The sequence below is a fragment of the Halichoeres trimaculatus genome, unplaced genomic scaffold, assembly GCF_033239565.1.
Source record: "Halichoeres trimaculatus isolate MK-OKI-2021-1 unplaced genomic scaffold, fHalTri1.1 fHalTri1_scaffold_16, whole genome shotgun sequence".
Classification (NCBI taxonomy): Eukaryota; Metazoa; Chordata; class Actinopteri; order Labriformes; family Labridae; genus Halichoeres; species Halichoeres trimaculatus.
In genome coordinates this window covers 9,776,637-9,788,763 of record NW_027437194.1, presented here as the reverse complement: position 1 = coordinate 9,788,763, position 12,127 = coordinate 9,776,637, and the positions used below count along the sequence as shown (strand labels likewise).

The 12,127-nt window shown below is 39.7% G+C and overlaps 1 protein-coding gene across 1 annotated transcript in view; it reads left to right on the top strand.

Moving 5' to 3' along the window:
• The first annotated feature begins 988 nt into the window (after positions 1-988).
• myo18b (myosin XVIIIB) overlaps positions 989-12,127 on the top strand; it is a 51,571-nt gene continuing 40,432 nt past the window's right edge. Inside the window, exons 1-12 of the mRNA XM_074690316.1 lie at positions 989-1,033; positions 1,496-1,639; positions 2,580-2,981; positions 3,141-3,204; positions 6,834-6,946; positions 7,045-7,212; positions 7,324-7,534; positions 7,611-7,753; positions 7,851-7,951; positions 8,036-8,099; positions 10,599-10,743; positions 11,856-12,026. Coding sequence (XP_074546417.1) covers positions 989-1,033; positions 1,496-1,639; positions 2,580-2,981; positions 3,141-3,204; positions 6,834-6,946; positions 7,045-7,212; positions 7,324-7,534; positions 7,611-7,753; positions 7,851-7,951; positions 8,036-8,099; positions 10,599-10,743; positions 11,856-12,026 — 1,771 coding nt within the window. The remainder of the gene's footprint in view (positions 1,034-1,495; positions 1,640-2,579; positions 2,982-3,140; positions 3,205-6,833; positions 6,947-7,044; positions 7,213-7,323; positions 7,535-7,610; positions 7,754-7,850; positions 7,952-8,035; positions 8,100-10,598; positions 10,744-11,855; positions 12,027-12,127) is intronic.

Below are 12,127 nucleotides of genomic sequence, written 5' to 3'. Positions count from 1 at the left end.
CTTTTTCATGCAACGGCTCATGATATGGGGATGGTGATTTCTAGATAAAGTTTTGATTTTCACAATTTTAGTCTTTTTTTGCGCTATTCCACATAAAACAAATGTGCTGAATTCTTGGTTTCCAGACATTAAGTATAAGGTGAAAGTCATTATTTCAAGAAGCTTGGTATTTCTAGAAACAGATTTTGGTTGTAGGGTTTTTTTAATCTCCATTGCTGTATCTTGGGTATTAAATTCTAGAAACAGTATCAATTTTCTTTCACAAAGCTTCATTTTCTAGATTCAAACTGTTGATTTCAACATTTTGTGCTTCAAAGAATAGATTTCCAAAACAAGAGGGGAAATTTTTGGAACAACAAACGGTTGAATGGAAACAGCTCCACAGTCAGCCGTGGAGACACACCAGCATGACAGCTCTTAGACAAACCACACAAACACATCTTATTGGCTTTCCATTAGATTTCAGAAACCAATATAAAACTCTTGGCACCCACAGACCCCAGGTGTTCCCGTTTCATTTAAGGGTTTCTGATAGGTACTAATGTGTCTTTTATAAATGGTGTGGACAGATAAACTCACAGGACCACAACTGAAAATGAAAATCATGAAGTGTGAAGCATTGTTTCTGAAGACTTGAAGTCTTCAGAAAACCTCCATCAGGAGGAGACAGTTGCTTAAAGAGTGAAGATGCCTCAGTGGACACAGTGTGTGAGACATCTCAGTAATGAAAAAGGGAAACAGAGTGTGTGAGGTATGAGTGTGTGTGTATGATAACTCTGACTCTTTCTCCTCTCTTCAAGCTCAAATCCACCTGTTGTCCTTTCTCACAGCTGAAACTTCACGTGTTTTCCTTTCCGCATCAGGTTGTCTTTCTGTGTGCACAAACACCTCCACTCTGACATCACACCTGGCCGACATCTGTGTGACCCCCACCCACCACCACCAACACTCCTGAGCCCCTGATTCACCTCCCCCCCTCTGTGCAGCCATGGCGCTGTCTTCACGCTTAAAGCTGTGGGAGCAGAAGGGAGGTGCAGAGAGGCTGCATGCTGCATCAACTGGTCATCTAATTCATATAATCCTGACTGCATGTGTGTGTCAGCGTGTGTGTGAGTGTGTGAGAGTATTGATTACAGGGTGAGTGGACTGTTCTGTCACTGTGAGCCCGCCTGCTGCTGCAACGTGTGTGTGTTAGTCATCCTGCATGTTTAGAGGACCACTCTGAGCTTTTTAAAGCTACATGTGGTCATCGATGTCCAGCCGTCAGGAACTGATCTCCAAAGAGAAGAAGTCCAAAACAAATGTGTAAACTAGATGCTTGACTTTGTAAAAAACAAACTCTTGTTCTAATTATGAATAAAGAGCATTACCTTTGCATGTGTGAGACCTAAATAATCTGCATGAAGAGTTATGGTGTTTTCTGAACATCCAAATGAAACATGACTTTCTGCCTCTGCCTGTTCCAACCTGCTTGTCTCCATCCATCATTCTACAGATAAAGGAGGAGAAAACACCTGTGGCCACGGCCGAACCTCCCCCTCCTCTGTCCGCTCTGCCGGGTGGCTTCCTCAAACAGCTGGTCAGAGACTCCGAGAAGGAGACCAAACAGAAAGAGCCGGAGGTCAAAGACGAGAAAGCAGTGAGGGATCACTCTTTCATTTTATCTCAGACCAAAGAGCTGAGAAGAAATACGACCAAACTTCTACCCTGAACACAGAAATGTCTGCGGGGGAAAGAAGTTTTTAGTTAGTGAACTTTATAACAGAGTTGTAGAGACATAGGCTATCTGCTTTTAGCCCTTATGTTAAGCTAGGCTAACTGGTATTGGGCCAAAATCTGTCCCATTTCCAAAACAAGTACCTTGCCAATCAAACTTGGGCCACCTACACCATCCTTTTGCGAGCCCTTATGCTATGCTAAGTTAAGCTAAGCAAGTCTCATGTCACAAAGTTCTTCTTCAAGTAGCTTTCCTTCCATTGAAGTGTTGTTTACGTGACTTGAATCTTGATGTGTTGAGTTATAAGATTGGGTAAAAGTTAAAAATTGTAGAACAAAGCTAAGCTAACATTTTCTATAGATTTCTAGCCTTTATTCTAAGCTAGGCTAGGTGGAATTGGGCCAAAATCTACTGTCTCTTTTTTGAAATGACACATTGCAAAACACTTGAGCTACCCTTTTTGTGGCCTTTATGCTAAGCAATGCTAAGCTAGCAAGTCTTATGTCAAAGTAATATTCTTCTTTGAGTAGTTTTCCGTCTATTATAACCATTTATACACAAGAGCTGGTCAGCTTTTAATTCACTCTTTCTAGCTATTATGCTAAGCTAAGTTTATTTTTTTGGTCTTTAAATCATTTTCTTCTTACCAGTGTTTCTTTTCATTTTAATCACACCTTTATTTGTCAAGAGGATAAGATTGTGGTGAGTTTTAGATTGAGCTTGATTGCCAGGTTTTCTCAGTTTCAAGTCATTATGCTAAGCTAAGCTAAGTGGCAGCAAATGTTTATGCTGTCATCATTGGTATCAAACTTCTCGTCTACCTCTCAGAAAAACAAACCTTTGGTTATTTTTTTTTCTGCAGCCAAGCAAACTGAGCGACAACTTGGTGCAACAATTCCTCCTCCCAGACCAGACTCCTCCGATTCTTGAGGCTGAGATGGCGCTCCGAGCTGAGCAACTGATCACCAGCAGCAAACAAGGACGCAACTCAGCCCAGTCTGATAGCAGCTCATCGTCTCAGAGGCTTATTGTCACACCTGATCAAGAACCCAAACGGGTAACACCAGAGCCGCCAAAGAGGCTACAGTCTGACTTAAAATCAGAGAGGAACCAAAAGAAGAGGATGGAAGAGAAGCAGGAGAAGCAGTGGATAGAGGAGGTGAAGCAGGTGGAGAAGAAAGAGAAGAAAGAGAAGGGGATGGAGGAAAGGTTGGAGCCTGAGGGACGACAAGCAGACACGACAGTAACAGAACAAGTCAGGGAGGTATGTACACAAGAGATGTTTACATTACTTTCAATAAAGCATCAGGATGATCCCAGACTCTCTTATCGTGAAATTAATGACTCATCATTTAATGTCATCATGTCTACGCCAACACTTCTAATTGCTCTGAAACCCTCCTATCACGTGTTTCTCCTCCAGATAAGAGATGTGTGGTATGAAGCAGGAACTGTGTGGTACGTCCACAAAGATGGTTTCACTCTGGGTGAGTCATACACACACTAAGTGGACTGTTGTTTCAGTTTTATTCACTCATTACTCAACTCAGACTTCTTTCCACACAATTGTAGCATTTAATTCATAAAAAAAGAAAAGAAAATTGAGACATTTTGTTTATGGTGTTAAGTTAATTGAGATCAAGGTTTTGTGGAGACTTCATTCTGATATTAGAGTTGTAATTAGCTATGTTGAATGTATTTGGTTTATTAATGGTGCTCTGTGGCCTTTTGTGGCCTCTCATCCTACTAAATACTGCATGTTGTACCTTTAAAGTGCATTTGAATTTTTTAGTTAGGAATAATGCATTGTTCAATTTATGAAATCTTATCATCATATCTTTGCATTTCATATTGCATTGTAACAAATTGTAACAGATTATATTATATTGTAATACAATGTCTCAAAATTAGGGATGCACGGATATGAAAATTTTGGCGGATAGCGATAGCTGATATTAATATTGCTATTATGGCCGATAACCAATATTTTCCGATATCGATATCGCAAAAAAAAAAAAAAAATCTTAGGTAATGTGTCAATATGTTGAAGAAATGACCAACATAGGCCGATACCGATATTGATACCAATATATCGTGCATCCCTTCTTAAAATGTAACCTATTTAACATAATGTACCATGACAATGTTACATGACCTTAAATCATGAAATGTAAAAAGTAAGAGAACTTTTCAAAAATTGACAAAGTGTGACATAATGCAATGTTTCATGCTTTAACTTAGCATGACCTAGAAAATATGTAAGGTTACTAAAAGTAATATATAATCCTTTATTTAGCCAGGTAGAGGGCTCATTAAAATTAAAATGTCTTTTACAAGCGTAACTTTGACAAAATGTGAATTAGAGCTATGTTGCAAAACAAAATGTAGAGACGTGAAATATTGGAACTAATGCAACGAAACATAATATAAGCTAGAATTTTACAATTTAACAACGTAAAGTAATATAACTAACCATGACCTTAAATCATACAACGTGGCAAAAAAAAAGTAATGTTACTTTTCAAAGAGTAATCCAGTGTTTAAAGAGACACATCTGTGCTTTTGTCTCCTGAAAATGATTTCTATGACTAATTATGCTGGTGGATTTAGGAGCATAACTGTCAGACAGAAAAAGGGCAGAAGAGCAAAAGAAAGATAAACAAGAAAGTGATGCAGCATGAGCTAAATGCTAACACAGGAGCTGAACTGTTTGTAATAAAGTTAATTCCAACCCACATTCAGCAATTACACTGCAGTGGGCTGTTCAAACTTGGGAGTCTATCAGTTAAATGTGCTAGGCAGATGAGAACAGGCAGGATACAACCAGGATTCACTAAGATTCAGTGTTGGGAAGTAACGATTATTTTTCGTTACGTTACCTAACGAAACTACTTTTCTCTGTAACTTCTAACGTAACGCGTTACTTTTGTCATTCTGTAGTGCCGTTATAGTTCTTTTGGATTAAATAGGTGCGTTGGTTGCGTTAGTCGCGTTATAATGATGCACTCCCCGTTCCTCCTCCTCCTCTCGCAAACTCATGGACGAGGAGCGGGGAGCTCTCACACTAGCATAAAACTTGCTGCTGGGAAAGCGAGTGATAGTGATGATTGGTTAACACAGGGGAACTGCTGACGGTAAGCCAATCAGAAACAGAGTTGGGCGGGCCCATGCTGCTGCACACGCGCAGACATGAGTACGATCAAGCGCGCGCGCACACAGTAAACAAACACGACAAGATGAGCAGCAGCGAGCAGACGAATACCTCACAACCATCTACAATGGAAGGCAGCGGTGCCAGCTTTGCAGGATAGAAGTACAACCATTATTTTGAATTCGTGGAGGTAAATGCAGACGAGAAAAACATTGTTGTGAAATGCAAACTCTGCCGAGGGCAGAAACGTTTATCCACGTCGAAATCCAGCAATGCCAATCTTTTAAAGCACCTGACCACGAAACACACGACAAAGAAACTAGTCACTGTTACACTGCCTAATGAGAGCAATTCTAGTTTACAAAAAAAAATATATTCCTGTCAATATTTCTTAATCTATTTGTTGTGTTTTATTGTTCCACTACATGTCATAAAAATATAGTCGCTATAATGACAAAGTTGACCTTTCTGTTACTGAGCCACCGACGTTTTTTTTTTTTTTTTTAAAGTAAAGTAAAGTAACCAGTTACTAGTTACTTTTATAATTTAGGAACTAGTAAAGTAACTCATTACATTTTCTCAGCACTAACTATGACTAAAACTAGTTACTTTTTAAAAGTAACTTTCCCAACATTGCTAAGATTACAAGTTGTCGACATGTCTCAGAGCACCAGGTTGTGAGTAGCACCAAAGCTGCATTCCAGGCAACCTGTAACTCTGTTTTTTTCCACCTGGGTGGTCGAACTCGTAACTTCCAACCCGTGAACTCTTACCAGATCGATGTATTCCGAGTTACGTCACACCACTTATTTTTGTATTTTATCATGGGAAGGTATTGCTCAAATGTTATTCATCTGCTTATGTTAATGCATCATTGGCATCTGCTGCGGTGTTAGTTTTCAGTGCATTAATCAATACAAACTACGTTGCAATAAAACATAGTACAAGCTTCTGTGACTGTATATACTATTCCCCCTCCTCCATTTCATTCAAATGAGCAAGTTGTGCTCAAACCCAAGTTGTAGTTTACCTGGAACGCTTTCAGGTCAGAACTCAGAGATTATAACTGGTAAATATATGATTTTTAGGTTTCCTGAAACGCAGCGTAAATACAGCTGGCTACTAAACTACGGTACAAATTGACAAAGTTTTCTTGTTGTCATGTTTCAAACCGTAGCGCTGGACAACTGTTGAAAAATACCTGACCTCCTCGCATTGTATCCTGTAAAAAGCTGTCTTGAACAAAGCAATGCAGATTTAAAAAGAAGATATGATCTCCACTTCTAAAACAAACACAACCCTCGTTAAGAGTCACACCTTCACGACAGTGTGTGTGCAACTCCAGCCAAAGGTGTCGCTGCAAACCACTTGAAACAGATCCTCCTCACGGTCTCTTTAAGTAACGTCACTAAATGTGATGTTATGTTACAAATCAAACCAAGATATTTCATTTAATGCCATGTCTTATTAATCTGTAAATTTTATCGCATATTTTATCGTGTATTTTCTCCAGCAATTCCCAGCTTTTAGTCAATACTCTGAAGAGTTTCTGGCGCTGACAACGACAGTTTGAAGAGATTTTAACTCAAAAATAGAGGATTCAGAAAAATGTTTTAAGGAGAAAAAAACAGCAAACATCAGTGTTTACTCTGTGTATCCTCTCTTCTGGGAACATGGAAATAATCTCATTGTGTGCAGACCATCATGTGTGTGGATTAGTGCACTCCTCTGATAATCCACTGTCAATCTCTGGTAATCCTTCAGCCTATTATTTTACCTCTGAGTCATGTTACACATCAGATCTCTCCTGAACCATCTGTTGCTTTTATCCAGCTAGTTGAGTGTGGTTACTGTCCTTTAAAATCCCATCAGACCTGACCCCTGACCCTCCTCATTTCCATGCAGGGATCAGTGTTAGCTTAGATAGAAACACTTACTAACACTTAAGGGTTGTTTTCATTTTAGCCACTCAGTTAAAGCCTGATGAAGGCACACCTGAGCTCCCAGATGGCCGAGTGAGAGTCCGCGTGCAGAGCGATGGATCGCTGCACGACGTCACAGAGCACGAGATTGAAAAGGTACAAAACTGTCCTGTGTGTTGGCTTGAAACTAGACTGCGAAATCTTTTTTTGATTTCTTTGTGTGTCTCCTTACTCTTTCTCCTCCTCTTCTTCAGTGTAACCCTTCAGACCTGGACCTGTGTGAGGACCTAAGCGACCTGCAGAGTGTGAATGAATGTGGAGTACTGCACACACTCACAAGCCGAGCTAAAGCTAACATGCCGCTTACACATGCTGGACCAAACCTGGTGAACTTCTGGCCTCCTTTACAGACACACAGCAAGGTGAGGAGACATCCATCGCACCTGAGGCAAACTTTATAGAAACTAGTTTTCTAACCTGCCACGTCCACATTTAACCTTCTTTCTCTTCTTCTTCTTCTTCTTCTTCGTCAGACCCCAAAGTCTCGTCGAGGAGAGTCCGTGTGGGATGCCCCTCCAGCCTTAGCTGCTCTGGTCAAACGTGTTTACGTCTCCATGGTGGGGACCAGAAGAGACCACAGCGTGTGTGCGGTTGGACGCAGCGGGACTGGAAAGACGACAGCCTGTCAGGCCTTCACTCACACTTTGCTTAAACAGGCGGGAACCACAGGACAGAAGATGAGCGGTGAGCTGATCATCTGGAGGAGTTTCTGTCTTCACTCTGTAGAGCTTTCATCATCTGTGTGTTTCTCTGTCCTCAGTGGAGCGTGTTCAGGCCATGTTCACCATCCTCAGGTCTTTTGGTTGTGTGAGCTCCCTGCACAGTGACGCCTCCTCTCGCTTCGCCATGGTCTTCTCTCTGGACTTTAACCATGCTGGACAGGCTGCTGCTGGACACCTACAGGCATGAGCCACACATTTAACCTTCAGAGCCACTTTCATGTGTATACAAAGTCACTCATGTTCTCTTTATGTTCTCTTTACTCTCTTCTCTCCATCAGACGATGATGTTGGACAAATGGAAAGTGTGTCAGAAAACACCAGGAGAGAGTAACTTCCTGATCTTCTCTCAGATGCTGGCAGGACTCAGCACAGAGATGAAGTAATGCAGATCAACTTAACATCTTGTCTGACTTGGTCTGAGATCTGCACGTTTCTAAAACTTATCCTGTGTTTGTCTCCTTAGGACCGAGCTGCAGCTTCATCAGCTTCCTGAATCAAACTCTTTTGGAATCGTTCATCCTACAAAGGTCAGCGAGTCTCGCTCAGACTGACCCTCAGAGCCTGACTGACTCTTTACATTTGGACTCAATCTGTTTGCTGCTGATAGTTCTCGAGCCCTCTGACTCTTTGTGAGCTAATCTTTTATATATCACAGTCTGGTCTTTTGATATTTATCTGTGTGAGATGTAAAAGAACCAGTGTTGCTTTGCAGTGTGCACAGCTGCACTCAGAGAAGACTAGTGATGAAATATTCTCTCTATTAATCGTCCAAACACACACAGTGGAAATTCTAACTCTACATGCACAAAGTATAACTAATCTATATTTCATGATGTCAGTATTGCAATATGTTTTTCTCTTTGCTTAATATATTCCAATAGAATTAAGAAATAAGATAAGATGATTAATAAGAAGCCAGCATTTGGGGTTTAACATAACCTGCTGAGAATTTTATCCTACTGTAACAATGTCATTATAAAAATGCAAAAAGTGACCAATATTATTCATTTTTGAAAAAATTAATGTCGCATAACTTAAATTAACCAAACATAATACAACAACAAAAAAGTGACATACTTTAAGTATGGCCTAGCACAATATAAGGTACTGTTAACTAACGTAACTCAACGTAATGTGACTTGTGAAAACATAACATTAGGTCACCTAGCATAATGAAATGTCAGTTAAAGTAACTTAAATTACTAATAACTTAACTTTGTTAACTTATTGTGACCTATTGTATTATAACAAAACAGAAACTAACATTACATGACCCAGCATAATCTAATGTGACTTAATGTAGGTAATATATATTAACATGAAACGTAAGGTAAAACCCTGTTTTTAACCCCTAATAACTAATAGATAAGAACAAAAAGAGAGGATTAAACACAATAATAATATTTACTTTTAATTAAACTTTTTCTATAGCTCATCTTGAATGACAGGGAAGTCAGAGATTTTGACCCATACTGCAGCCAGCCACCAGGGGAAGCAGTTTTTGGCAACCTTACATAAAGCAAAGTGAGATGACACCCATTTTTTAAAACAATGAAGCAAAAATTACAATTTTATGACTTACCATATTATAATGTATTATAATGAGGTCAAGTAACTTATGGCAACCTAATGTAATGTAATATAACTTAACCTGATGTAAGGAAGCTTAAATTATGTGACCTAACTATAGTTACATAATGCTAAACAGGACCTTATGTGATATAATGTAGCAAAAAGTAACATAAAATGACCTTTTATAATATAAAAAAAAGAAATTAAAAGGGGTTGTGTGGACTTTCCAAGTGATCTTGAAACAAGTCTTCCTTCTAGATTTATTACTACCTTTAAATCAAACTAGTGTTGTCAGGTGATTAAAATAATTAATCTAATTAAATACAGTTATTAATTAATTAATCTAATTAATCACATTTTAATCTCAGGTCTGCTTAAGGTCCCCAAATAAAGAATTTGAATTCTAGGGCATTACAAAATTGTAGTGAATGGTAAATCAAATGAATACTGAGAAAATGGTGGAGCTTGTCAATTAAATCATGCATGTAAACTACTGTGGGTGAGAGCGGTGTGGTCTTTGGATGAGAGATCAGCATGGATATGAGGAGAAGATGTGAGATGACAGAGACAAGACGCTGCAAGTCAGAAAAGTTCAGGCAGCTCAGGCTCCAACTGAGGATGTGTCATGGTAGTTCAGAGATAAAGAGTGGCGTGATCATGAGAAAAGATGACGGAGATCATGGTGAGGATCAGGGGATGGAGCGCCCGAGTTGTCTTAGAGAGACATTAAAGAAGAGGATCCACTCTTCTTAGGTAGTAGAGGTACGTAGAAAACAGTATTATTTGGGTCTTGAAGGATCGTTTAAGCTGCACTGAAATGGCTGGCATCAATTGAGTTAATCGCATTAATTTTCTTAATGCATTAATTTTCTTAATGCATTAATTTTCTTAATGCATTAATTTGTGTAATTAATTAATCTATTCTTAATAAAACATGTTAAAGTGATAGCCCTAATTCAAACTGTATCTGTGAAGCTAATTCATCATTCAAGGTTCTGGTTTGTAATACACACAGAGACTTTACACAGCCAGACAGCACCTCCGTCAAAGCTTACTACTCCAGACAGACTTTAATTTCTAAACAGTGTGATGATAATTTCTGCTGATGGGGAACAAACTTTAAAAACAAAACTCTCCTTCGCTGTGATTGCCTTATTACAAAAACGTATCTCTAGATCAGCGTGAATTTGCATCAGACTAATTGTAAAAATACACTTCAGTGTTTGTGACCACAGCGCTCATGCAGAGGTAAACGCGCAGAGAATAAAAAATGGAAAAAGGAACCAGAAAAAGGTTTGTGAAGAGGAGGAATCCTGTGGTGAAGAGAGACTCAGACAGTGACAAGGAGATGAGATGTGACTCAGCTGTTCTTCCTCCTTATTAAGAGGCTGATTTCACCCCTCCTCTTCTTCCTCCCTGTGACTGTGTATATGTGTGTGTGTGTGTGTTGCCAGGTTGAGGAGAAACAGCGTGCGTCCGTCGCCTTCACCAAGCTGCTGACTGCCATGGAAACACTGGGCTTCTCGTCCAGTGAGCAGAAGGCGATCTGGCATGTTCTGGCTGGTATTTACCATCTGGGAGCTGCTGGGGCCTGCAAAGGTAACACTGACTCATCACCTTTATCATCACTCACTGCAGTTAACCCTACACATGTCCACTCCTCTGGGCTTTAAGGGGCCTGTATGTGACAGGAAAAACGTCATCAATCCTGAGAAGAATTATTAAGCAGCTGACGCACAAAGGAGAAAGTGGAAATGAGAAGCATAGATAAACAAGAAAAGCACTCAGGGCGCAGACCTCCACCAAGCATATTGTGATTGTCACGCAACACTTTAGTACGACTTTAATGTTATACTCCCTTTCAGCAGACTGTCTGCTACAATTTGGTGTTAGTTGCAGGTTTGTATGATAATTTGTTACCTGACAGTACTGAAAATTATGATGACCCAGTACATATTTCATATTCCAGAGCTTAGTAGCCAGAATATTGCCAGGATCTGGATCGTACTTTCACACCTGTCAGAAATTATGGTGACCTTGTCTTGTATTGTTTTGCAAAGCAATCCGACCATTTATCGTGGAGTTATATACACATATGGTGAAAACGGCCCTATCTCACAATGATAAAGAATCCTTAAAAAAAGTCCTGGGTCCAAACAGTGATCTGGATCACCTCCAAGATTTCATCAATTCTTCCTTATCCCATTTTGAACATTTCCTGAAAATTTCATCAAGATCTGTTTTTTACTTTTTGAGTTATGATGTTCACAGTCAAACAGACAAACTCTCCTAAAAACATTACCTCTTTGGCGGAGGTAATAATATCCACAATATCTAAAATTAGCACAAATATAAAAGGTATAAAGTTAATTAAATTGAATTTCCTGCAAAAGTCTATCACCATTTTTTTTGGTATAAGAGAGGTCAGTAAAAATAGTTTGTAAAAATTAGAATTTAGGACTTATATGTTTCATTAAACTGTAAATAACTCATCTGACAGTAGTTTCTTCTTGAGGTTTAGAACAATAGCTCACTTGCACTTTGAGGTGGGGTTTGCTATTGTCATTTCTTACAGGAACATGTTTGTATGATGAGGAATAGAGAAAGGTTTGGCTTTTACCCAGTAAATATTTTAAACAAATGAAATATGCCATCCTCTGTCTCCCTTCACTGTCTTTGTTCTTACCCTGTACCCCTCTCTGTGGTCTCAGTGGGAAGGAGACAGTTTGTGAGCTTCGACAGCGCTCAGGTGGCCAGCAGCGTGCTGGGCTGCGAGGGAGAGGAGCTGCACACTGCTGTCTTCAAGCATCACCTCCGACAGCTGCTGCAGAGAGCCACCGGGGGCAGCAGAGAGAGGAACAATGCTGCTGAGGCAGAGGAGGGTGAGACACACACACAGAGGGGCCTAACAGGAGGGTAAAGCAGGAAGTTGGCTCCATATGAAAGTAATGCACTAGCACAGACAGAATGAAGTGATGAAATC